The sequence below is a fragment of the Malania oleifera genome, chromosome 5, assembly GCF_029873635.1.
Source record: "Malania oleifera isolate guangnan ecotype guangnan chromosome 5, ASM2987363v1, whole genome shotgun sequence".
Lineage (NCBI taxonomy): Eukaryota > Viridiplantae > Streptophyta > Magnoliopsida > Santalales > Ximeniaceae > Malania > Malania oleifera.
The window spans coordinates 86931798-86959511 of NC_080421.1; the positions used below are offsets into that span (position 1 = coordinate 86931798).

Below are 27714 nucleotides of genomic sequence, written 5' to 3' on the forward strand. Positions count from 1 at the left end.
AAAGAAAATATTCTCTTGAAAAAGAAAAATGAAAATCATGGTAAAGTCATAAGAGGAAAAGAAAACTCCAAAAGGTTTTTGGGAGTTAAAAGAAATAGTGTTTACAAGAAAAAATTGAAATCCTCTTGCGAACCACATGGTCATGCCTCATTTAGCAAAAATAGTGTAAACAAGTCAAGACCCTCACACGAAAACAAAATTTGTTTATATTGTAAAAGAAAGGGTCACTTAAGATATTTTTGCCCTTATAGAGGAAATAGAGACAAAGAAAGGAAGATGAAATGGGTAGTGAAGAAAAACTCATTGGCACCCAAGGAAGAATTGGTACCCAAAGGAAGCACGTGATTTTTTGAATTTTTGTTTCCTTAGAACCTAGGATTAGAAAAAAAGACTTAGATAGATTTAACCTAGGAGAAATGGAATAAGTGTTGTCCAAGTAAATTTATGTTGTGATAAATTAGAAACACTTAATTTTTAAATTGAACTCAAAATGAGTAAATTTCAGTTTTTGCATTTTAATTTGTTTAAATTATTTTGCTGGAAATTTTTTAAGAATTATGCCAATATTTGATGCGTTCAAATTATAAAACCAATATGATACTTTAAATTGTATGTATATCTTATCAATTGGTTCCTTTTTGAAAATGTTGGCTATTATTTATGGGATGAAAACATGTGCTTTAAGCTTATTAAATGGAAATACCTTGTTTTTCTTCATGAGAATTACTAAGACTTTAATTTTTTATTCAAAAACATGCTATAGTTTGTTTTGATAATGTATGCTTTGTTTAAATACATAGTAGAATATCCAAAAATAACATTCATGAAATGGATTTTTGTAAAGATAATCATCACAACAAATGGTATCCAAATAAAGCATCATCGTAAGCATATGTTATGTTTAAAGAATATCCTTTCTTGAATGATCATTGAATGTTTGATCCAACATCATATGGTATTTTCTTAAAGATCATCATTCATGTATTTGCAAGAAAACCATTCTAGGCTTTCCACTGTTATGGTATAGCAAATATTTTGGTATATGTTTCTAGCACATACTCACCTCACCACTATGAAAACTGATCTTAAGTGAGAAAAAAATATTTTAGCTGAATGAATAGTACCTCTCTTTTTTATGATGATCAAAGGGGGAGAAGATATTTTGGTGTCCTCTTTGTTAAGAGAATGTTGTGTGGTGTTATGTGTGGGGAAGAATGAAATGCATGGAAAATACATATGGGGTAGAATGCATGTGGTAATTCAAAGATAATATGAAAGTTCTAATTGCGCACTTGTTTTATCTTATATGAACTTTCTATTTTATGGTGTGCATGTTTAAAGCTCTAATAGATATGAAAAATATAGTTAAATAATTTTACACCTTATATGCGTAAAGTAAGGGGGAGCAAACTGTAGATACGCATATAGTAAGGGGGAGCATATTTTAGTCTTATCTAAGAATATGCATAAATTAAGAGAGAGCTTGAAATTATACCCTATAGGAGAGCACCAATGATTTGCCATCATAAAAAAGAGAGAGAATGTTAGCCTTAAAGGTTACGTGAACTTAATTGCATTGTTTTGATGATAACAACCATTAGTAGTTTTAGGTAAGCTTATCTTTGCATAATAAGTTATGGTAAGTCAAACTCAAATGCAAAGATTAAGTAAATTAATAATAGGTTAGACATCATCAAAAAGGGAGAGAATGTTAGATTTGGAGGCTACACCGTCATTATTTAAAGTGTTTTGATGATATTAACCTATATTTTGTTCTTAGTGTTTTCCTATTTTTGTAGATCATATTTAGTATAGGTACTCATACATGAAGTACTGGATCAAAGGCAAAGATCAGACCGAGTTGACGTGCGAATTGAAAGATCAAAAGAACATGTACTCGGAAGGACTCAAGCACAATTGGAAGCTTAATTGTAGAATTATTTATAATAAGGGTTGTGTGTGTCGTACGAACTTTTTGAACTCTTGCATTTTATTTCTTGCATGATTTCAGAGCAAAAGTTGAGCAATGCACATGCATACTAGGACACATGAGTTTATAGAATTGCACTAAAGTCATAAACACAAACTCACCTTTCATAATTTTCAAAATTAAACTTAAAGAGTTTGTTAAATGAAAACTCAAACATGTTTTCAAAAGGGACAAGTTTTAAATATTTTGGTTTCATAAGCATCTTCATACTTGGTCCCATTTGGGTCTAAAAGAGCTTGATGTCCTAAAGTGTTAAGAAAGTCAAAAATATTTTATAAAGGATATATTAAGCATATAAGATATCTAAATGATCTTTCAAATATGTTTTCATAATTCAAGATATCTTATAATCAAGGGGAAACTTACTTGGACAAGTTTTGAACTTCATTAGACTTAATATCTTTTTTATATTTTGTCCAAGAAATGTTTAAAGTCATTAAAAGGCTTTTTGACAAGGAAAAACTGAGCAATTGTCGTTTAACGTAGTGCACCTTGAGTCCTGAACATCTTTCAGTATTTGGGGTATAACTTTTGTTAAAAAGTTCCAAATAGGATGATCTTGGTGTATAAGGAAAGCTGAGAAAAAATCTCACAACTTTCATGTTGATGACTTTTTCTGATTTGGGGTAATCGTCGACATATGCATGAAACTGTCGATGGTTTCAGAGAGCCCAGAAAAACCGTTGACGATTATGGACGGTGACAGAACACTAATGGCTAGAAAATGATTAGTTTTATTTGGGAATTGTTCCCAACGACTAGTTAATGGCTATAAGGGGTTTTTGACTATAAATACAAGTCCATAAACTTTTTTAGCATGTCTTTGTTGATTTATTCAATTTTATAGTGAAAAACATCATTTTATACAAAACGTAAACACTTTGCATATTTGTTATTCATTCACAAGTGTTCAAACTCCCTTACTCATTCATCTTGTTTGAATCATTCCTTGAGAAAGTAGTGTAAGGTTTGCTTTGTATTTGTTATTAGCTCAATGAGGAGCATTCTATTTGTAAATCATCTTCTCGGTGTAAAGGTTCTTTGTGAACCGAAGGCTTTTGGTGAGCACAGTAGGAATTTGTTCCTAAGTGTAGGGTTTGGTATCCAAGTTGTAAGGCTTGCTCCGCCAATGAAGGAGTGCTTATAGTGGATTGTAGAATCCTTGGTTTGGTGCTAAGGCATGGACATAGGCTTGGTGCCAAACCACGTTAAATCTCTGATGTTAAGCTTTCTTTCCTTTCACTCTCTCATTTATATCTTGTGCTTGATTTATATGTGCTTATATTGTGATATAATTGCTTGCCATCTTGCCAAGACTTTTGTTTTATAGAAAGAATTTTTAAATATGCAAAAAAGAGTCATTCATCCACCCTCTAACTCTATATTGTATATTTGTTGCGAGACACGACTTATATACCCCCAGGCTGAGATGATTTACATTAACTTCAATAGGTGTCCCACACTTATTAACTTAAGCAGTTTTTTTATTACTAAAGAATCAAAGTCATCCAAGTAATGCTCTAGGTTCCAAGTTTGATCCAATTACAAAAAAGGAAAATGGTACCATAAAGTTGGTGAATGATATTTGCTAAAAGCAATTTTTTTAAAAAAATTTAAAGATGATAGTTATAAATTAACACCCACGACATATTTCCAGTAATCAATATCCACAGAAGCAAAAGTAACCCAAAAAATTAGAAATTACTGATTACGACAAATTTCGATCTCTAATATTAAAGAAATTTTGTCAAAACTACAACATACTAAGAGAAATTAGAAGCGAGATAAACAAAACAAAACAAAAAAGGGAAAATGGTGCCACGGGAGTGACTTGAAGCTTTTTTTTTTTAGAGGGGAGAGGATTGAAGTTACAAGGGAAAATAAAAATAAAAATAAGACATTAATTCAATTGAGTTCCAAGTAATCACGACAATAGTACCATTGGTGGAGAAAAGATTCGAAACAATTCTTGACTCTTTGTGTTGTGACGCTACCTTAAAGGCCTACATTGAATTGGTTTGAATCTTGTTAAGATGTTTAGAATTGCAGACACATGCGAGTGCAGTGATGGTGTTGCAATGATGCCTTTGACAATGCTAATACAATAGAAGGAAGGGAAGACAACAACATCAATGATAGAGATAAGAGTCCTACAAATATATTGATTTGGTTGGAGGAGGAATTGGGGATAATTGTTTCCAAATCATAAGGGAAATTTTGGTAGGAGGAGGAATTGGGGATAATTGTTGCTAAATTATAAGAAACATTTTGACTTTTGCTTTGCAATTTTTTGGCTAATTGCTTGAGATATAAAGTGAGTGAGAGACTATGTGAGAGATAAATGACCACAATGGTAGGCGTCTAAATGAGCGTGTTTCTTTGCCAAGAAATATAAAAAATAAAAGCACAATGCAAACTTTCCTCCTTAAGGAACAAAATGTTTGAGGGAGAGACATGGGGAGTTGACAAAATTAAATTAACACATTTTTTTAGCTAATAGAAATTTAGGATTTTATGTACCAACCAATCACAAAATTAGTGAGATATTAAAAAATTCAAAAATTTAGAAAAAATAGAATACAAAAATTAGAAAAAAAATATATGTAAACTTCGCTTCATAAGAAACAAAATGTCAAATTACACTATTTATTTCTTTCTAAAGTAGTTTTAATTTCGTACTATCATTTCTTCGAATTAGAAATTTTAGATGAAGTTACATGCTAGCAATCACAATGCTCGGGTAAGTTATAGAAATAATTTCTAAACTATTGCTTATGTTTTAATACTATAATCGTCTCCGAGCTTTGATTTATCTAACTAATAATTAAAAATTATTGAAACGGTTAGGACGAATGTAAAATTTAATTAATAAGTTTACTCAGACATAATAATCGCAAATGGCTGAATTGTGTCTAAAATTTTTATGTGAGAAGAAATTAAAACCATTTTTAAAGTTTAAGTTGATATTAATATAAATTAAAATTTAGTCAGTTGCATAAACGAATGTTGCTCCTCAATAAATCTTTGCTTCCGAAACAATGAACGAATTTTACAACTTTGCCCTAAATTTTGAAAAATCGTTTTTGGCTCGATTTCTTCTTCTTCTGCGTCTTCTCTCCCTCTCTCTCTCTCTCTCTCTCTCTCTCTCTCTCTCTCTCTCTGTGAAAGCTGCTTTGGTCGGAAATAAGAGATGGAAGGAAACGAAGGAGAAGGAAGATCGGAGATGGAGTTCACAGAGATCAAGGCACCCATAGACTCCTTTGATAGCTCTGCGATCTTCCATGTCGTTACAAACGTTGTAGGATTTGTCCTTTACATGCACCAGCAGATCCCTTCGTCAGTTCTCGTCCTATTCTCTTTTTCTGTTTTGCATTTTTTATGTGGCAGTTAAATAGGTGTTTGATGAAACATGAACGCTTCTAAGTCATTTTTGTTGATGAATGCCAGTAATTCCTTCTCGTTAATCTTTCAGTTTTTCCTAGCGTCACATTCTCGAATGGATGTTTAGATTTTAAGGTTATTTGTGATCAAAATGTGTTTTTTCCGTTAATTGCGAGGTATTCTTGGCTTTGGACTGTAACATGGATATTGTTTTGATTTTGGTGTAATTTGTGATCAAAATCTGTTTTTGATGTGCACAAATTAGTCGTCTTCATGTCCTTGCATAAATTTTGCGTCCCTTACAACTTCAAGCGGTGAAAATTTATTTCCACTTGGTTTTGATCACTTCGATGTCTCGAAAGAGAATCATCAAGAACTTCTGAGAACGCATTGTTTCTTAAATGTTTCAGCTTTGGAAGCAGCAGGTTCATTGCGTTAATGTATTCCCTGTTTTTAGATTTGGAATTTTCCCTCCTGAGGCCCAACCGCTGAAAGATTGGATTTTTTTTTTCTCTGGGTAAATCATACGGGAAAGGAATTTCAACCAGTTTATATTGTACAATGAATTAAACTTCAGCAGCTATTTGGTTCCCTTCATGGGTTCGTCTTTCAGAGAGGAGAAACTTGGTATGCTGAAATCTTTAAATCAGTCGCTATTTGGTATTGTTGCTTCCACACGTAGGCATTTGGGGCAGCCTTGGAATAAATTGATTTCACCGTGTAAAATTGTCTTAGCTTGCATACAACATTTTATTTGGGAAGTTATCTTTGATTGAAAATGAGCTATGGACACAACTAATTTTCGTTCCAAAGTGAACTTGGGATCAAAATCAATTACAACTTGAACGTGATTTATCAATGCCTTTGTTAAACACTAACCTATGAATAATTTTGCACTACTATATCACTCTCAATAGACAGCCATACCAAATGGACATGTTATTTTGTTCTACCCCTTCACGTTTGGTTGAATTTATACTATGTAGCAGGAGCTTTCTACTGAAGTTTGCAATAATCCTGAGGGTAATATGTTTAATATTTTGATTCTAAGATGTCATAAAGAAAAGAGATTTGAATAGTTGGGTGGTTACCTTATGGGATTATCTCGCTCCTTAACATCATTTGTTCCTTCTCTTTGCTGCTACTTGACATCTGCATATATTATGAAATGGCACCTCAAATGAAACTCTAATTAGTTCTTATTTCATGTATTAACTAGTCAAATCAGCTCAAATATTATTTAATTTGCAAGTTTATTTAGTCAATGAATAATTACAGCCGAGTCTAGTTTATTTACGTTATTAAATGAGCTAGTTGTTATTGTATATAATTTAGCTATTAATAGTAGATGTACACAATATATTTACCATGTATAGATGCTGAATATTAGGAATACGTTATACTTTCCTTTGTATAGCATAATATCTACTTTCCTTGTAAAGATTGGCGATTTGCCTTTATAATGAGAAAGGGCTGAACCGAGAATGGTCAGTTTTTCCAAAAGATTTCTTGACTTTGACATGGTATCAGAGCAGGTTTCTAGTTTCTTACCTATTTCTCAAATTTTTTCCTCAGATTGGGGGTTTGTGTTTTGGTATTTAAGTGATTTATGTTGGTGGTTTTGGTGCTTTCTGTTGCTGCTCTTGTGGATTTCGGCACTTGGTTGGTGAGTTTGTGGAATATTTTTTAGTTTGTGGGTTTTCAGTCCTTTGTATTTTTTGGTGCTGGGATTTTTTGTCTCTTCGTGGGTGCTAAGATTTCTTGTTTGTTGGCATCTTCGGCAACTTCTTTGTGGGTTCTAGGTGTTGAATTTTTGTGGAATATTCTTTGTGGAACTCCTAGGAGATTGGTGTTTTTGTTATGGGTGGATTTTTTTTTTTTTTTTTTTTTGTGATTTCTGGTATTTCCCTTGGTTAAATCATGTCTTCTAGCGAGTCTTTCGGGCTCCGTTTTACTGGCAAAAATTATTTTGTTTGGGAGTTTCAGTTTCAATTGTTTGTCAAAGGGAAAGACTTGTGGGGTCATATTGATGGGAGTGATCCTGCACCTTGAGATGGCAAGGCTCTGTCTAAATGGGTAATCAAGGATGCTCGGGTTATAACCTGGATCCTTTGCTGGGTTGAGCTTCACCTTGTTCTCAATTTGAGGCCTTATAAAATTGCCGCTAACATGTGGAATTATCTGCATAAGGTTTATAATCAAGACAACACGGCTCGGCATTTTCAAATATAGTATGAGATGGCTAATTTCACATAGGGAAGTCTCTCTATTGAGGAATATTTTTCTGGTTTTCAAAATCTTTGGGTTGGCCTATTCAGACATTGTTTATGCTAATGTTCCCACTGCAGCTCTCTCTGTTGTTCAAGCAGTGCATGAAACAAGCAAAAGAGATCAATTCTTGATGAAGCTATGTTTCGACTTTGAAATTGCACGTTCTAATCTGATGAATGTCATCCGGTACCATCTCTAGATGCTTGTTTGAGTGAAATTCTTCATGAGGAGCAGTGTATCGTAACTCAGGCTACCATGGAATGTCAGACTATTGTCAGTGCCCCTGTTACTATGGCTTATGTAGCACAAGGGAGGAATAAGGGTCGAGACATGCGTTCTGTCCAGTGCTATATTTGTAAAGCCTTTGGTCATATTGCTCAAGATTGTCCCTAGAAGTTTTGTAACTGCAAGAAACAGGGGCATGTCATCTCCGCTTGTCCCATTTGCCCTAAAAGGAAGCAAGGTATTGCTTATCATGCCTCCGCTGGTGCCTCTAGTTCTGTTGCATTGCTTGCTACCTCGCAAGTTATTCCTACTCCTACAACCTTAGCAAACGCGAATACACTCACTCCTGAAATGGTACCACGGATGATCCTTTCTGCTTTTTCTGCTTTTGGACGCTCTGGTAATCCTAACGTTTCTTCTAAACCATGGTATTTTAAATTTGGAGCCTCTAGCCATATGACCAATTCTATTGTTCCTCTTCCCAATATCCGAAATTATGATGGAAATATGATAATTAACACTGCTAATGGCAGTTCTTTGCCTATTCATGTTGTCGATGATTTTTCATCTTCCTTAACTGATGTTTTTGTATCTCCTGACCTCTCCACAAATCTTCTTTTTGTTGGTCACTTGGTTGATAACAATTGTAATGTTCATTTCTCTCGTTTTGGTTGTGTTGTGCAGGATCAAGTGTCTGGGAAGATGATCGTGGAGGGGCCTAAAGTGGGATGACTCTTTCCTCTACACCTTTTTCCTTCCACAATTATTCCTAGTTATCCTCTACTTTCTTTTGCATGTAATTTTGCTAGTCCTGGAAATAAGATGTGGCATAGACGTCTAGGCCACCAAAACTCAGATGTACTTCGTACTTTATTTAATTCTGGTTTGTTGGGAAATACAACGTGTTCTTCTCTTGATATTTCCTTTGGTACAACATGCAAACTTGGCAAAAGTAAAGCTCTACCTTTTCCTCATCATGCATCTCGTGCCTCACAATGTTTGATATTATTCATAGTGATGTTTGGGGAATTGCACCTATTGTTTCTCATGCGCATTATAAGTACTTTGTTACTTTCATTGATGACTTTAGTCGTTTTACTTGGGTTTACTTTCTATGGACTAAGGTAGAAGTTTCTCAGTATTTAAGCACGTCCTTGCACTTCTTAAGACTCATTTCTCTGCCAACATCAAGATCTTGCGATATGATTTTGGAGGAGAATACATGTCTAATGAGTTTCAGGACTTCCTTCGAAGCAAAGGGATCATCTCTCAGCGGTTTTGTCCTTCGACACCGCAACAAAACATTGTTGTTGAGCGGAAAAATTGTCACCTTCTTGATGTGGTAAGAACCATTTACTTGAATCATCTGTTCCTCCTCGTTTTTGGTGTGAAGTGCATTCTACTTCGGTTCATTTGATCAATTGCTTACCCTCTGCTACGTTAAATCAAGTTTTCTCCTCTCTTTAAGTTGTTTGGTCATTCTCCTTCATATTCTAATCTTTGTACATTTGGTTGTGTTTGTTTTGTACATCTCCCTGCTTATGAACGACATAAACTTACTGCTTAGCCTGTTAAGTGTGCTTTTCTTGGTTATGCTATCCCTCAAAAAGGTAATGTTTGTTATGATCCTTATGCTCGTCGTTTGTGAGTTTCTAGGAATGTTGTTTTCTTTGAAAAACAATATTTCTTTCCATCTCATATTGAGCTACCATCTGCGTCTTTATCTCTTTTGCCTAGCTTTTCTGATTCCCCGACAATTTTGGAAAGGTTTAAACCTAGTTTCGTATATGAAAGACGTAGTCGATAGGAGTCTAATTCCACTTCCTCTATGCCACCTCAAGATCTTGACCTGGTGCTTGATCTTGCTCCTGCTTCCACCACTCTTCACTGATCTACTCGTCCTTCTTGAGCCCCTGATTGGTATGGTTTCTTCTCTCCTATTTCTCTTCTTGCTACTTTATCCTCTATTTCCATTCCCTCTTGCTACAAACAAGCCATGGAACATAAGTGTTGGCAAAATGCAATACAAACAAAACTTCAAGCACTTGAGGAAAATCACAATTGGGATATTGTTCCTTGTCCTCCTATAGTCAAACCTATTGGGAGCAAATGGGTTTTCTTTATCAAGCTTCTTTTTGATGGCTCTTTGGACTAGTACAAAGCTCGCCTTGTCGCTCTAGGTAACAAATAGGAATATAGGGTTGATTAAGAGGAAACATTTGCTCTTGTTGCCAAAATGACAATGGTTCGAACCATCTTAGCTATTGCTGCTTCACAGTTGTGGCAACTGCATTAGATGGATGTGAAGAACGCCTTTCATCATGGTGATCTCCAAGAAGAGATCTACATGAAGCTTCCCTCTGATATGACGACTTTCTCTCCTCATGTTGTTTGTAAGCTAAGGCGTTCTCTGTATAGGCTCAAGCAGGCTCCCTGGGCTTGGTTTGAGAAGTTTCGTAGTCCACTTCTTACCTTCATATTTATACAAAGTCTCCATGATTCTTCTCTTTTCTTCCACAAGTCTGGGGTGGGTATAATCCTTCTCTTGGTTTATGTGGATGATATCATCATTACTGGAACTGACCGTGGTTTGATTACTAAGCTTCGGAAGCTGTTGCATGCAACTTTCCATATGAAAGATGTTGGCCAGCTCACATACTTCTTGGGACTGGAAGTTCATCATTGGGCCTCTGGTTTTTTCTTAAACCAGCATAAGTATATTCAAGATCTTATCATGTTGGCTGGTTTGGAGGATACCTCTTCTGTTGATACTCCTATAGAGGTAAATGTCTATTGGCCTTACAAGGCTTAAAATCTTATTTTGATGATAACAAATCAAGGGAATTTAATATGCTTTTAAAGTGGTGATGTTTCAGGAATCAAGTATTAGAAAGTTCAATATCAAGTAATCACAAGAGCACATTGTAAACCTACAAACAAGTGATTCAAACAAAGCTTAGATCAAAGTTTGACAAATATTATGAAAGCTCAAAGTTTGACAAATCTTATGAAAGCTCAAAGTTTGACAAATACTATGAAAGCTCAAAGAATGTTGAAGCTCAAGACAAGAAGAACTCCAAACAAGGACATACATGAAGACTTCAATAATTGAACGTTTTAGAGTCTTTAAGGAAGTCTTATGTAAGTACTTCAATTTAAAGATCAATATGAATGTATTGAAGCTCTTTAGGAATAATAAAGACCTAGAGACCTATTTTTAAGACCTTGAAAAATGTTTTTCAAAGTTATAAATTAAAAGGCCCAAAGAGCAAAAAGAGTTTTTGAAATAAAAGTCTTAAAAAATAAGTTTTTTAAATGCTTAGGCGACTGACCTTTTTATGTTTTTTAAGATTGGCAGACAGAAGGGTGTCAGACACCTCAACTTAACTTGGTAGGTGCTTGACCTTGACAATTGAGGCGACTGACTTTGTCTTGCCAGGTGATTGACTGTACACTGGCTTTTTAAATAAAACTGGATTTGAACTAAACAGGCGCCTGACCCTTTTAATATAGGCGACTGCCATTCGAAACTTTTTAAAAGATCAGTGCGGGAAAGTTTCTAAATTTGGTTTCTTGGGCTCTAAACTTCGTGCAAACTTGGGAAACACTCTAAGTAAACTTGGGGAACAAGGAATACACTTTTTAAACTCTATATATAGCCCCCAAGGCAAAGATTTTAAATCACCAAGAAATTATTTAGCAATTTAAAACTCTCAAGTGCTCTCAATTCTCAATGGCTATGTTACTCACATCTTGCTCAGATCTTGCTGATATTCTTTACTGAGTTTTTGCTGAAATTCTCACACCGAAATTGAGCATAAATTCTGAATCTTTCAATCATAGAAAGATCATACCGGTGATAAGTTTACTTTGAGCTTCAATTTCATTGCATATTGATATTTACCTTGAAGTATACCCTGTGCTTAAAATTGTACTAATCTACTCTTTTGAGAGTGTCATTGTACACCAAATTGTTTCTTATTTCTCTTGTAGTTTTTGACGGTTCAAGGTTGGTTGAATTGTTGTACCGAGCGTAGAGTATCGCTTGGAGAGGGGGCTCCACCCTAAAGGAGGGATTATAACGGTTTGTTCCGCCCGTAAAGGAACGTTATAGTGGAATCCTTAGGTGGTGTTGCCTAAGGCGAGGACGTAGGCTAGGTATAAGTCGAGCCTCGTAAAAAACTCGGTCTCACTCTCTTTCCCTAAACTCTCTTTAATTTTCTGCACATATATAACCTCGTAGTTGTTAATTTCAAATCTAAAAATTGTGTGGATTGGATATTAAATAAACTAAAAATTAATTTGACTTTGGGATGGAAACCAAACAGGAGTATGTTGGTTGATCAATACTTTTTGCTGAAACCGTAAGAGAGTACGTTGATTGATTAATGCTCAAGACTCATTAATTGAAAGTTTATTTAAAATCTGAGTTTTGGAAGAGTGTTGAAATTTTCAATTGTGCTTCATTAAAACATGGCTTTTATCAAACTCTACTTTGAGTTACTCAATCGCTGAATTTTGTAAGCTTTTCTAAATTCATTCTTTAGTGTGAATCTTGTTTTGGTTATCTTGTTGAGAGGATTGAATTATTCAAAAGCTGAAAGCATTACATTGTGAATCATTGGTTTGTGTTGATTGAATCAATTTATTAGTTGTGTGTTAATTAACATTACTGTAAGATCAAATTGATCTACTCATTCTTAAAGTTTTAAAAGTGAATATTGATTTCTAGTTGATATTGTAATTCAAATTATCCTTATTTAAGTACTAAACTTACATTAAGTTGAGAATCTATAAAAGGAGTTAAAAGAAACTTTTAAAACCCAATTCACCCCCCTCTTGGGACTACACCTTACTTTTCAAAGTCAAATACAAAAAGGATGAAGAGGATCTTTTGGATGATCCTACTCTCTATCGGCGCCTGTTTGGGAGTCTTATCTACTTGACCACTACTCGACCGGATATCTCCTATGTTGTTCATCAGGTTAGCTAGTTTATGTCTTCTCCTTGGCATCTTCATCTTGCTGTAGTTCGTCGCATTATCCTCTATCTTCGAGGGACACCTACTCGTGGGTTATTCTTTCCTACAGGCTCATCTCTTCAACTTGTTGCCTATAGTGATGCAGATTGGGCTGGGTGTTTGGATACGCATCGATCTAACTACGGGTTGGTGTTTGTTTTTAGGTGATGCCTTAATTTTGTGGAAATGTAAGAAACAAGATTGTGTATCTAAATCATCTACTAAGGCTGAGTATTTTGCCATGTCTAGTGCTTGTTATGAAATTGTATGGTTATGGGGTCTTCTGGAGAAGCTTGGGTTTCCTCTGACTAATTCTACCCCTCTTCATGCCGATAACACTAGCGCTATTTAGATTGCAAACGATCCTGTCTTCCATGAACACACCTGTAACGATCCCAAAATTATTAGCATTTTTATTTTATTTATATATATATATTATTAGCATTTTTATTTTATTTATATATATATATATATATATATATATAATATACTATTACTTTGATTCCCATAATACTATTCACTATAATGTCTCAGACCCAAAGTGGTACCGAGGATACCTGTTATAAAACATATCATCTATGCAGCGAAAAACATAAAAACACTTTAACCTTATTTACAATACCAGAGTTTCAGTATTACCCAAAATATACATATACATCTCCCAAAGAAACCCAAAGTCCTAGTGCATACCCAAAAATACAACCCCCAACTCAAAAATTGACCCTGTAGCTAGGGCGATAGTACTAAAGTCCCTTTTATCTCGGAGGTCACTCCGCACGTCTATCTGGATCACCTGAAATGTTTGGAATTTTGGGGTGAGACACCTCTCAGTAAGACAAAATAAATTACAATCAGTGTGTGGCAAATGAGTTTTACTTGAATAATAGAATTATTAATTTAACTATAACTGTAATAACATTTCAAAGTAAAACATATCATAACTCATGCCTATGCCTTTTAAAATAAGCTTTCTATTTGAACATACTTTTAACCGTAGTAGATAGTTCCTGTTCTCTCTAAAACTATATACATTTATTTATATAACTGTGAAAGCTTCCCTAAATGGATAACTATATGCATGAATTAACCTCGGGGTTGTGCGGCTCGTGTGCTGGACTTAACTCTGACTGGCCTACCAGGCTAAGTCAAACTATAAACCTCTGTAGTATGATTGACCTCCTCAACCTAGACTTGACTGCCAGGGAGCCTTTGTCTCTCCTCTAGGCACAATCGACTGTCAATTCCACACTCTATCTGAGATGTGTGGTTGCACTATCTATACTGTATAGCTACGATACCGTGCTCTGTAATCTGCTCTGGTCCATCTGGGTTCTGATACTGTATAATACTATTATTGTGTATTACTGTTTTACCATGATTTTGTATAAACTGTATACCATGATTCTGTAATAACTGTATAACATCATGGATCTATAAAGCCTATATATAATCATGGTTCTGTAAAAGCTATATATATTCATGGTTCTGTAAAAGTTGTATATAATCATGGTTCTGTAAAAGTTGTATATAATCATGGTTCTGAAAAAGCTATAGTATTATGGTTTGATACCAGCTGTATAAAATTCTATATTAAATCTCTGTACTATATCTGATATTTCTCATGCCACACAATTTATGTGAAACTTTTATACTATAACCTGTATGGGAAAAACTATATTTTCCTACTATATAAAAATAATATATAGCATTTGTAAAACTTACTTTAACCCAAATTTTTGAATTTTCACAAACATAAAATAGATGTAAAATTCAAATCCCATAAACACATGTTATACTTTAATTGATAAAATTCTCGAAATTAACTGGCTTAACTTATTCCCTTTACCTGATTATCGAGAGGCCTGCTAAAATTCTATACTCCCAGCCGCAACGTTCAGAGCTCAAAAACCCTGAAATTATTTATTCCCCAGAATAATAACACATTCACATTTCCCGAACCCACATACTCCATTTAATCAATGAAACATCAAACATTCAACTATTTATTACTCTTACCTCATTTCCTTAGGAAACGCCCGCAGGGATCCTAAAACCTGTGCGTGCGGCGTTCGCACCAAAACCCTAAAATTCACATTTTTCCCAATTCAATCAACTTTAACCTCACAATTATAATCATTTAAATATCTCTAAACCCATATTCTTCATTTAATAAATCAAATACCCACATTTAACACCCTTACCTCAACTTTGGAGTGGTGCCAGGGATCCTCAAAACATAATTCTGCTCCGGTCAAATTGACGAGGATCGCCGCTAGGCCTAAAATACGGAGTCTGATCGTCGATGGAGCGAGTTTAGAGTGAGAAAATGAGGAGAGAGAGGGGGTGTTCGCAGCTGCAGGAGAGAGAGTGAGGGTTTTGAAATTTTTACAAGAAAAATGACTTGCAGCCCCTTTTATGGTACTTTGTTTCTGGCGAAAACCGTTGACAGTTTTGTCTTTAACCTTACCGGTTTCACTGTTTACCCTTTTTACTCGGCTGCGGTAACTATATAACCGTTGACGGTTTTCTTAGTACTCCAAAAAATCGTCGCTGGTTTTGTCCTCACCAACCCATTTTCCTCTTTTCTTCTATTTTTCTTATTATTTCTATTTTCCAGGTCTCTAAGCATATTGAGATTGATTGTCATTCTATCCGAGACACTTTGGAGAGTCGGGTGATATCTCTTCCTTACATTTCGTCTGATCTTTAAGTGGCTGATGTCTTCACCAAAGCCATGACTTGACAGCAGCATCAATTCCTTGTTGGCAAATTGTTGCTAGTTGACGTACTAGCATCAATTTGAGGGGGGATGTTACCATATATAATTTAGCTATTAATATTAGATGTGCACAATATATTTACCATGCATAGATGCTGAATATTAGGAATACGTTAGACTTTCCTTTGTATAGCATATTATCTACTTTCCTTTTAAAGATTGACTATTACTACTTTCCTTGTTAAGATTGGCGATTTGCCTTTATAATGAGAAAGGGATGAACTGAGAATGGTCAGTTTTTCCAAAAGATTTCTTGACTTTGACACTAGTAGTCACGGTTTGTTTTGTGATCCTGTCTGATCATACTATGTATATTATTTATTTGGTTATATGATCATGACATGGGCATTGACCTGTTTTTTCAAATTGAAACATAGTCTCTGATCTTTTTTCTTAAATTGCAAGTGTTAGTATCCTGAGATCTCTATGAAATCATTACCCCTTCATTCGTAGCATATACTTTATCTAACTTTTATATTGTCACCAAAAGATTCTGCAGTTTTCTACACTCAAAGTAGTTCTTATGATAGATTGTAAAATTGGTTTTTGACTAAAGCAGTTGTTATGTATGTATTTATAAATGACTAAAATGAACTGTGAAATTAGTTTTTTCTTTTCTTCCTGCAGCATATTGCAAGATATTAGTCTCGAATTCGACACGCTACATGCAGAGTATCAAGAATTGGTGCGTTAGTGGAGCAAAGGTACTTGGCATTATGTATGCTTAATTTCTGAACCCTGAGAATTTTCATTTTTAGGAAATGGTACTTACACAAACTGAAGCTAAGGCATCTTCTCGAAGAAAGCATGCTGGGAAAATGAGAGAGCTCAAACAAGGTATTAGAAGACTAGAGAAGTTAATGAAGACAGTTTCTAGTGTCCAAACTGCTCTGCAACTAGTGATTAGTGAGATTCCCGATATCCAGGGAGTCATCTTGGTTCTTGGTGCCAGTCCAATAAGACCCCAACATGTGTATGAGATGTGCTTCTCACATGGAAGCATTGTTACTGGAGGTGCATGTGGTTTTACTAAAAGCAAAGTGGCAGAAGCAATGTCAAGAAAGGTTTGTTGATCCTATGCTTATTTTCAATTTAAACAGCATTTTATGAGGTCTGATTTCATGGTTATGGTCAGGCCATTCGAGCATTAATCTCAATAGGTGCAGGATCCAACACATATGCAGGTAATTTCAGCATGTCTATATAAAATAAATGTTAATTTTCTGTATCTTGAAGGATTGTTTCCATTATCTCTTAGGCCCTAGTAAGCTGTTCCTATTGGTTAAAGCTCCCTCTTCTTTCAGTTCGCCTCTACATTTTCTTCCAAAGCGTGATTTCAGATACAACAAAAAGGTAACAAGAAATTTTCACATGCATTAGCTACAGTTTTACTATTTTATTAGTGTGTTTATTTTTTTTCTCTTGAACATTCTCACTATGAAATGTCTTGGAGGATTGTCTCCTGATTCCTTGATATAGTCAAGAAATAAGGGTATGGTTTATTGAATGTTGTATTGTTGTATGGGGTGGGGGATCTTAGGTATGTATTCTGGTGAGGTTCTCATATTCTTTTGGGGCATAAATATGTTGTTTGGGAAGGAGGATCTTAGATATGGATCCTGGCAAGATTCTCTCTCCACTGTGGGGGCATAAATATGAATTGCATTTTCTCAGTAAATCACTAAGTCAGGGCAAGGCTCATGCAAATTATTTAGCCGAGGGTTAAATTTATGTGAATATAATCAAAACTCAGCTGGGTGGGCAAGCAGTGCCACTATTGCTCTGGTGTGTTGCATCTCAAAGCTTTACAGTTCCAGGATTGTTATCTTACATTCATTTATTTATTTATTTATTTTTTGGTTTTAGAAGAAAAAAACCCTAATCTACATTAACAATTGTCATTTGATGTTTGATTTTGGCTCTATAAAAAGGTCTATGATGACATGATTATTGAATAGGGGTGATGATATGGTCAAATCATTAAGTTTAAAATGGCCACCTAAACCACATAGATGGATGCATAAACCATGGCTTGTTTGTACTGCCGCCATCTGTTTTTTTGCAGCAGTTGGGCATTCTTTCCTCTCTTTAATGAATGTATGTTGGGGCTTCCTTAAATAAGGGACCCCATGCATTAATATTGATATATTTGTTTTTCATATTACTTTTAATTATAGAAGAATAACAATTTAATTTGTATATTACGTTACAGATAGTGCCCTTTAGATTGCAATTCAAGTGCAGAACCCAATATGATGAGAAAGATGCTTCACATAATGATTCTTGGACTGCTAGTTCAATCGCTTTGACTGATTCTGCTTCAAATGATTTGATCTGGTATGTGACAGTTTTTGATGTAGCCACCCCCCCCTCCTCAATATAATATGTATGTGTGTGTGGTTTTTGAGTTGCTGATGAGGGAAAAAAAAGTGCTGTTCCTGGTTTAGCTGCCAATTTGCTGCCAGTTCATTTATAAGGTGACAGTGTTCTTGTTCTTCTCGTGTAGAACATATATAAAATATAAGAACAAGGTAATGTCATATCCAATTTAAAAAAAGGGGCAAGACACACACACACATTCACACAAGGACAAAAAAAGGCATTGATGGCCTTATCAATCTGATTGTTTTGTTTGGATGTCATGATCTTAAAATTTCCATGAGACAAATTGTCAGAATTTCCACTTTCCACCACTATTGGAATCAAAATTGCAATCAATTTTTTTCTTACCAAATTTCTGTTGAAATTTCGATGAATCGTCTGAAATTTACTGAAATCTTGACATTCAGCAAAAAAAATTTGAAAACTTGACTATGGAACAACATTTCCTTTATTTATTTATTTATTTATTTATTTATTTTTATAGAAAAGAACTTCATTAACAGCAAAGAGAATTACAATGAGCAGAGGATAAGACATCCTCCTAAAGAAAAGAAAGGAATTTACAGATAGTTCCTCCTTGAATCCCTCTGAAAACCCAAAAGAAATCCAAAAGATTAGACAACAAAACTCCCTAAACCCAAAGAATGTGCCAAGAAAGAAATGGAAAGAACCCTATACCATAACCAAGTGAGGGAGTCAAATTGCCAGTGAAAATCCTTGTATTCCAAAAGGTACGTCTCCACAAAACTACCCTTGCTCATCCCAAAAACTCTATTCCAAACCAACAGGAAAGTGTTAACAATCTACGGAATCACCACTTCATTGTTAGAAACTGAACATATAGCCCATAGCTGGTCAGCTACCCTTGTGTGGCGAACAAATGATCACCACTTTAAACACATGATATAAATATTCGGATTGACAGCCTTATGGGGCCTCCTGCAAATCATTAATATTAAGCCTATTAAGAGCCAAAAGTCTACATGAAAGCCTTGATTTTAAAGGAACCTTAGGCCAGTGAAAATTTTAAAATGTAAAGGAGAGTCCCTGGTTTTCACTTTTCAACAATTGAGAAAGAAAAGATTTTCATGGTAAAAGAAACACAACCATCTCTGATCCAAATCCTTGAATCATTCTGCACGAGTCCAACAACTCCCACCCACCCTATTGTCTTGAAAAACGAATGAGATTTCCATTTCCAAATCAAAACTGCAAGGAGAGGGTGGAAGAAAATGAACATGTGAAATAAACTTCCAAAGACTTGCAAGCATATGGTCCCAACCATTTCAATGTAATACATGTTCCAAATAGCCTTGTTCTGTAAGAAGTGAACCTACAAGGGAACCTCCATAACCATTTTCCACTGAGTAAGTGTGTTTAGGCACAACATTCCCAAGGCCCAAACCCCCTTTATACCAAACCTTATCCCAACTAACAAGATGATCCCTTTACCCCTCCCCTATTTTGGACCACGAGAAATCTAACATAAGCCTCTCTTAATAACATTTCCTTGAAATTGAGTTTGATTGCAACCCAAATTGAAATTTTTTCCTTTTCTTATTGAAAATAAAGATTATCACAAGAAGGATATGAATAATAACTTATATGCCACATAACTGTCACTGATACACTATTTATGATGTTTCAGTTCTAGATTTTGTATTATTATGTTTATGTCTATTAGCAGTTTCTAAAGTTCATAAGAAGTTTCAAGCCTTACTACTAATTTTCATCATTTTTTTAGAAAATAAAGATTGAACTGACATCAAAATTGAACTTTGAAAGCCTCAAAATTATAGTCTAAATCAAAATTTAAAATTTTAGTTTGGGTGAAGAAATATCTTGTCATGCAAATAAATGCGTAGCGTGCGGAAACCGATCATACAATGCAACAACCAATGAGGAATAATACGAAAACATAATCACACAGATTATATGAAAGCAATAAAACAATGATACAGAGGATTAATATGGTTCGACAATGCCTACGTCCATGGGAGCAAATGACTGTAATTTTCACTATCTTGTCAAACAAGGGTTACAACAATTGTATATATGCTAGCCCTCTTCAACCCACCAGAGGTTTTCTCTCCAAAATCCCAACCTATTCAACTTTCCAATTCAAAATTCAAAAAATAGCGCTGCGTAACCGAGCGAAAATTGTCAATTGTTTTAGACATATCGTTGACGGTTTATTCTTGAGACCAAACCGTTGATGTAACCGTCAATGGTCTTTGCCAAACCGTCGACGACTTCTTTCTGAGCCTAACTCCATCAATGCAACTTTGCAAGACTGTCAACGATTTCCTCTACAAACTAGCTTCTCTATTTTTCTCACCATGTTTTCTTTGTACATGTGTTCCACTCAATATATGAGCTACATATTGTAACAATCTCTACCTTGACGAATATATACCCCTTAGGAGGAAAACGAAAAACATAACCTGTAGCTCCACCTGGGACAATAGGTTGGGATGCCTCCATTTAGCATCTGGAGACGTTGATTAAGTTCAAGCAATGCTTGAGCTTATCCGTGGTAACAAACTTTGTCAATATGTATGTTGCATTCTCAGAAGTGTGAACTTTTTGAAGCAAGAATTCACTAGATGAAACCAATTCCCGGATCCTATGAAACATCACATTTATATGCTTGGTCCTCACATGATACACTTGGTTTTTTGTCAAATAAATGACACTTTGACTATCACAACGCAGCTGAACTCTACCTTGCTGAATACCCAACTCCTTGATCAATCTTGTGAGCCACAATGCTTTCTTGTTAGTTTCAGCCATTGCTATATACTCCAACTCGGTTGTAGATAGTGCAATTGGAGACTGTACCATTGACCTCTAACAAATAGGCTCTCCTATAAGGGTGAACACATACCCTGTTGTAGACCTCCTGTCATCCAAGTCCTCTGTATAGTTTGCATCCACATATCCCACAACTGAAGGATCACTCTATTGCTCGCCGAACATGATGACATAGTCTGTAGTACCCTTTAAGTATCTGAAAATCCACTTGAATGCATCCCAATGCTGTTGACCTGGATTTGAAAGAAACTTGCTTACCACACTGATAGCTTGTGCCAGATCCAGTCTTGTACATACCATAGCATACATCAAGCACCCCACTACACTAACATATGAGACCTTTGACATGTCACGAACATCATCATCCGTCTTTGGGCACTAAGTGGTAGACAATCTAAAATGATTCGCCAATGGCGTACTTACCGATTTTGCATTATCCATGCTAAACCTCTCCAACACCCTTTCAACATAGCTGCTTTGAGATAACCACAATCTCCTTGTAACTTTGTCCCTACTAATCTCCTGCCTAAGAATCTTCTTGGCTGCACCCAAATCTTTCATGTCAAACTCTTTGCTCAAGATATTTTTCAATTGATTAACCTCAGTCATACTTTTCGTAGCAATCAACATGTCATCCACATAAAGCAATTGAAAAATAAGTGAACCATTATTAAGAATCTTTACATAAACATAGCAATCATACTCACGCTTCTTGTAGTCAATCTGAATCATGTAGGAGTCAAAACGTTTGTACCACTGTCTTGAAGACTGCTTTAGCTTATAAAGTGATTTTCTCAGTTTACATACTAAGTGTTCCTGTCCAGGTTGACTAAACCCTTCTAGCTGTACCATGTAAATTAATTCCTCCAAATCACCATGGAAAAATGCTGTCTTTACGTTCATCTGCTCCAAATGCATATCGAAATGTGCCACCAATCCCAACACTATCCTGATGGAAGTGTGTTTGACCACAGGGGATAAGATCTTATCATAATCAACCCCTTTCCTTTGTGAGTAACCCCTTGCTACTAACCGAGCCTTGAGCTTCTCTCCTTTTTCTGATACCGTTTCTTTCTTTCTATACACTCATTTGCATCCTATCTCGCTCTTCCCTTCGGGGAGCTCCACCAACTCCCACGTTTGGTTCTTATGCAGTGACTTCATCTCCTTCACCATAGCACCCATCCATCTACTTTTCTCTTGGCTGTGCATGGCCTCTTGAAAAGTAGTAGGATCCTTACTACTAGTAATGAGGGCATAAGAAACCAGATCATCAAATCCATACTTGGCGGTGGCCTGATAGTGTGTCTGGGTTTGTGTATAGCTATACTGTGATGCTACTGGTCTCCCAAGTTAGAACTCCTTGCATTCTGAACATTGTCATCTCTGCCCTAAGTCTCTAACTCCACCTGACCACATGCTCATTGCTGCTGTATTTTTTTGACACCTTTTTCTCTTCTTCCTCTTGATTACGCTGCAACATGACTTTCTCATAAAAAACCACGTCTCTACTGATCACCACCTTGTTTGCCTTTGGATCCTATAGCTCGAACCCTTTCACACTTTTCTGATACCCCAAAAAGGTACACCATCTAAACTTTATATCAAGTTTCGATCTCTCCTAACTAGAAACGTGCAAAGAGGTTGGACATCCAATTATCCAGACACTCTCAAACCAGAGTAGTCTACCGCGCTGTTTGTCCACATCTCCTTTGCAACTTTTCCATCTAGTGATGCATGCCCTTGGTGATCTGTTAATAAAGAAACGTGCCATACTCTTTGCCTCTGCTCAAAAGTTCTTTGCAAGCCCTGCATTCAACTTGAGACACCAAACTTTTTCAATTATAGTTTGGTTCATCCTTTTCACCACACAATTCTGTTGTGGTCTCTTATATACTATGAAGTGTATCCTTATGCCATAGTGCTCGCACAACTCCATGAACCTCGAATTAGCGTACTCAATTCCATTGTCTGACCTGAGGCATTTAATCTTTCTTTCGGTCTGATTTTTCACCTCAGCTTTCCACAATTTGAACTTGTTAAACGTCTATGACTTGTGTCGCATGAAGTATACCCAGACCTTTCATGAGTAATCATCGATAAAACTCACGAAATACATATGTCCTCCCTGTGATGCTACCCTTACTGACCCCCAAACATTTGAATGAATATAGTTGAGAATCCCATCTGTCTTGTGTATGACTATCTTGAATTGCACCCTATTCTGTATTCCAAGAACACAATACCTACAGAAATTCAGTCTGTATGTTTTGACACCCTTTAAAGATTTCTTTTATAAAACTTCATCATCCCACGCTCACCCATATGCCCTAATTGCATATGCCACAAGACAGTATTATCTTACTTAGACTCTGCAGTTGCAACTCCACCTACAACTGTGGTACCCAGCAGTGCATAGATGTTTCTTGATAATTTCTGTCCCTTTATCATCATTAAGACGCCTTTAAAAACATTCATTACCCCACTTTTAGACTTGTAACTAAGCCTATTACAATCTAAAGTGTCTAATGAAATCAAATTCTTTCGTAGATCCGGTATATGCCTAACATTGCATAACATTCTCACAACACCATCAAACATTTTAATTATGATATTCCCTATTCCAACAATTTTGCATGAAGCATCTTTTCCCATCAGAACAGAACTAAAATTTACAGACCCATAGGTGATGAACCAATCTTTATTTGGTGTTATGTGATAAGAACATGCCGAATCTAGGATCCAAGAATCCGTGAGATGATCTGAACCCGATGAAACAGAAAGCATATCACCATTACCGCTCTCTGAGTCTCCTTCCACTACATTCGCAGATTTTGATGAACCCTGAAAAGTAAGGTGTAGTCCCAAGAGGGGGGGTGAATTGGATTTTAAAACTTTCTTTTAATTCCTTTTGAGAATTCTTAAACTTCTTTTATTTCTTTTAAACAATTCTTGACTTGTTTGTTTAACGCTTTAATCACAAAAGAACTTAGATTCTTTTATCCGATCAACAACAGTATTGCTTGGCCAAACAAGTAATCATTCATTCAACCAAACCAATCATTCAAGTAACCAAGCCAATCATTTCACAATTTAAAAACGAACAACCAAATGATTTGCCAAGCATAAGTTACTTGCAACACTTTAAATAATTTGTTTGTTTATATAAGCCCTGTATATATAAAATTTTTACTTGCTGATATAAAGTCCTGTATTGATTGTTTTGCTTCTTCAATATGATGTGCAATACAACATCCAATCAACACAATATTTACACTCTTTTCAATATTTAGAACTCAACTAAACTCTCAGTTAATTTATCCATGGGCAGTTAACCAAGTAATGTACTCCTTTTAGTTTCTGCAACCCAAATCAAAATCAGACTTCAATTTTACTTGATTTCCAAATATACGTAGTATATATGATTTCCAATTTAAACCATCCTCGCAATTTAAATATGTACTGAAAATAAAGAGTAGGGAAAGAGAGAGTGAGACAGAGATTTTTACGAGGTTCGACTTATACCCAGCGTACGTCCTTGCCTTTGGCAAACCACCAAAGGATTCACTAAACCTGTTCCTTTAACGGGCGGAACAATACCTTTACAACACTCCTTGGTTAAGGCTAGAGCCCGCCTTCTCCAAACGATATCCCCTCGTCCGGTCACTCCTTAACTAGATTAGAGTTCGCCTCTTTAAGCAATATCCTCTTGCTTAGCCAACGATTCAAACAATCCTTGGAATTGTCAATCTTACAAAAAATACAACCACAATATGTGTACAAAAATTTTACTCTTCAAAGAGCTGATTAGTACAATAATTCAGAACTATAACATACTTCAAAGTAATTAACAATATGAAAATTAACTTGAAACTCAATGAAGTATATCACCGATTTATTCTTTCAATGATTGAAAGATTTAGAATTTGCACAATTCCGGTGGAAGAAGATCAGCTAAAACTCAGTTGAGTTCGTGCACAATATGTGAGCTTGAGAGCAAGAAAGAGCCTTGAAAATTTGAGAGCAATTAAGAGAGATTTTGAATTTTTGCTAAATTGAATTCTTTGTTCCATTGATTCAATGATCTTTGAGGCTTATTTATAGACTTTAAAAGTATGTAACTTGATTCCCAAGTGGCTTGAAGTATTCCTCAAGTTTCCACGAAGTTTGAGCCCCAAGCAACCTCATTTAAAAATTTGACCGTTATGAAAAAATTCAAAACAGCCGCGTGATAGATGATTGTCCATTTTTGGTAGTCGTCTGTCCAGTTAAATTAAAGGGGTAGAAAGGTGGCAGTCGGCTGTCCAAATCCACACAGATGCCTCGAAGTGCACTGGCAGTCAATTGTCCAGTTCTTGACAGTTGTCTGTCAAGCTGTCAGCTTCGAGTACCCTTCAGTCATTTGATCATAACTTTTTCTGTGTAACTCCAAATTTGACGTTCTTGGTGTCAAATGAAAGTTAAGAGAAAATCCTACAACTTTCATGTTGAACACATTTTAAAATAAGGAGTTTTTGATAGAGAAAAATGCACCTCAATGCGGATGTAGAAAAATTGACAGCATTTGGAAAATCCTCTTTTTGGTGCTTTTAATTTCAAAAATGATTCTAATCTTTTTGAAATAATCTTTGACCTTATAAAAATATTTTCCAAGTATGTTCAAAGGTATCTAGGTCCAAGAAATTAACTTAAAAGTTTCATGCATCCATATTGAAATTCTTTGAAGTACTTACATGAAATTTCCTAGACTCTTTCAAATTTTCAATCCTTGAATTCCTTGAGGTCTTTATGCTTGCTTCATCTTTCTTTGAGCTTTCCATGTTGATCACTTGGGCTTTCATTCTTGAAGTTTTTTCTTTAATATCAATGCTCTCATGATCTTCAAGTTTTAATCCATGCCTCAAGCTTGATATAATGATCATTCTTTGAAGTACAAGCTTTCATGAATTCTTTAATCTTGCATTCATCATTGAGTCCTGAAAATACATCACTTAAACAAAGCATGTTAAGTTCTACTTGTTTGTTAGCATCAAAACAAGATGTTAAGCCTTGTAAGGCCAACAAGCCCTTTTGATTTTTTGCATTCCCCTTCTATGAAGAATCTAGTTTTATGTGTCCCTTTTTTCCGCACTTAAAACACCGTATGTCCTTTTTCTATGACTGAAACCGAGATTTATTATTACACTATCTGCTCTGGAACTTGCTTCTCCCACGTTCCTGATTACCCTTCACCACAAGCTCTTTACCTTGTGAAATCTTATTGCTGGCTTTCTTCCTCCGAGTAATTGAGCAAAACCGTTGATAGCTTCAGACATATTGTCAATTGTTTATTCTCGAGACCAAACCGTTGATGTCATTGTCGATGGTTTTTGCCAAACCGTTGATGGTTTCTTCATGAGTCTGACTCCGTCGATACAACTCTGCAAAACCGTCGATGGTTTCCTTTGCAAACCGGCTTCTCTATTTTTCTCACTATGTTTTCTTTGTACATGTGTTCCACTCAATATATGAGTCACATATTACAACATATCTTTCTTGAAAAATCCTCACAATTAGTTCAAATACTGTTCAATGCCCACAAAGCACTAAATATTAATTAATTAGCACTGTTCACTGTATTTCAAATTTTTTATTAGTCTAGTTTCGCATTTCATGCATTTTCATAGCAATTACCAAGCATTGCATCATTTGTAATGCCCAGAATTTGTTCAAATTGTTTTAGTCCAATTTTTTTTTTTTAAATATTGACTTATTTCTTGAAGGGCTGGGCACTCTGGGTGCTAATTTTTCTTTTGCTGTTCAGTATGTAGATTCGTAGCAATACCAAAAGGTGAGGGCCCTAACTGTGTTTTAGTGGCTCATACAGTTTTAAGTGAAAGTTTCTCTCTCTCTCTCTCTCTCTCTCTCTCTCTCTCTCTCTCTTGCTTCTTAGGTTTCAATGTCGACATGTAATCAAGGGCCTAACTTCCAACGCTTCAGCACCAGAAGAGTGAAAAGGCCGTCATCCCACTCAATATTCATTTACCATCCATTTGTAGACGAGCGCTCTGTTCCACATGCTTAGGTTCTGCAGCTGTGTACCATTACTTAGCTTTTGCGTGGTTGACATGGAATCAGTTCTTGCAGCATTTTGCTGAAGCTAACTGAAAGCATTACCATGAGTTAGGTCCAGCCTCATTCGCTGACCAACATGTCTCTCTCTCCTTCTCTCTCAGACTTGATTTCAGTTCTGTATTCTTGATGGATGCTATTTTCTAACAAAAGAGGTTGTTTGAATCCAATTTCTTAGCTTATCACATATTTGTTCAAGGTTCAAGTTTCTTTTTTTACGAGTGCCTGGGGCAAAAAAATTATTGCTTTGGCGTTCAAGATTTCAATTTCATTTTATTGCTGGTATTGAGGGCTCAAAATTGTTTTTGCTAAGCTTAGGACTTAATATATATGCATACAACCATGATTTTAAATAACGGTCGCGATTGTTTCGTAATGGTTTTTTGGGTTACTGATAAAGATTACACACCGCGAAATCGGTGGGAAGAAAAATTACGGCTGTATCAGCCGTTACGGGCCGCGACCGTTATGAAAAGGCTGCTACGGCTATTATGTAACCGCTGCAAGACTCTTACACAAAAAACATTATTTTATTTTTGACTTTTTCTTCACTTTTTCTATAATGAGGATGACAATGATGCAAAATTTACCATTTCTTTAAATGCTCGCAAGAAATGCATTAATTAATAGTTTGAAAATATTAACTTGTTAGGAAAATATTTTATTTTGATAATATTAGTAACGTGATATTTAAGTTCTATGATTTTAAATTGCGGTAGCGGGTAGAGTAACGTAATGGTA

The 27714-nt window shown here is 35.5% G+C and overlaps 1 protein-coding gene across 1 annotated transcript; it reads left to right on the forward strand.

Annotated features, from left to right (window-relative positions):
- The first annotated feature begins 4995 nt into the window (after positions 1-4995).
- Positions 4996-27178, forward strand: LOC131156709 (uncharacterized). The gene is made up of 7 exons (XM_058110595.1): positions 4996-5326; positions 16294-16351; positions 16425-16730; positions 16802-16850; positions 16925-17019; positions 17879-18003; positions 26795-27178. Exons 1-7 carry the CDS (start codon positions 5181-5183, stop codon positions 26853-26855), a joined length of 840 nt encoding a protein of 279 aa, XP_057966578.1. The 5' UTR covers positions 4996-5180; the 3' UTR covers positions 26856-27178.
- Positions 27179-27714: the final 536 nt, after the last annotated feature.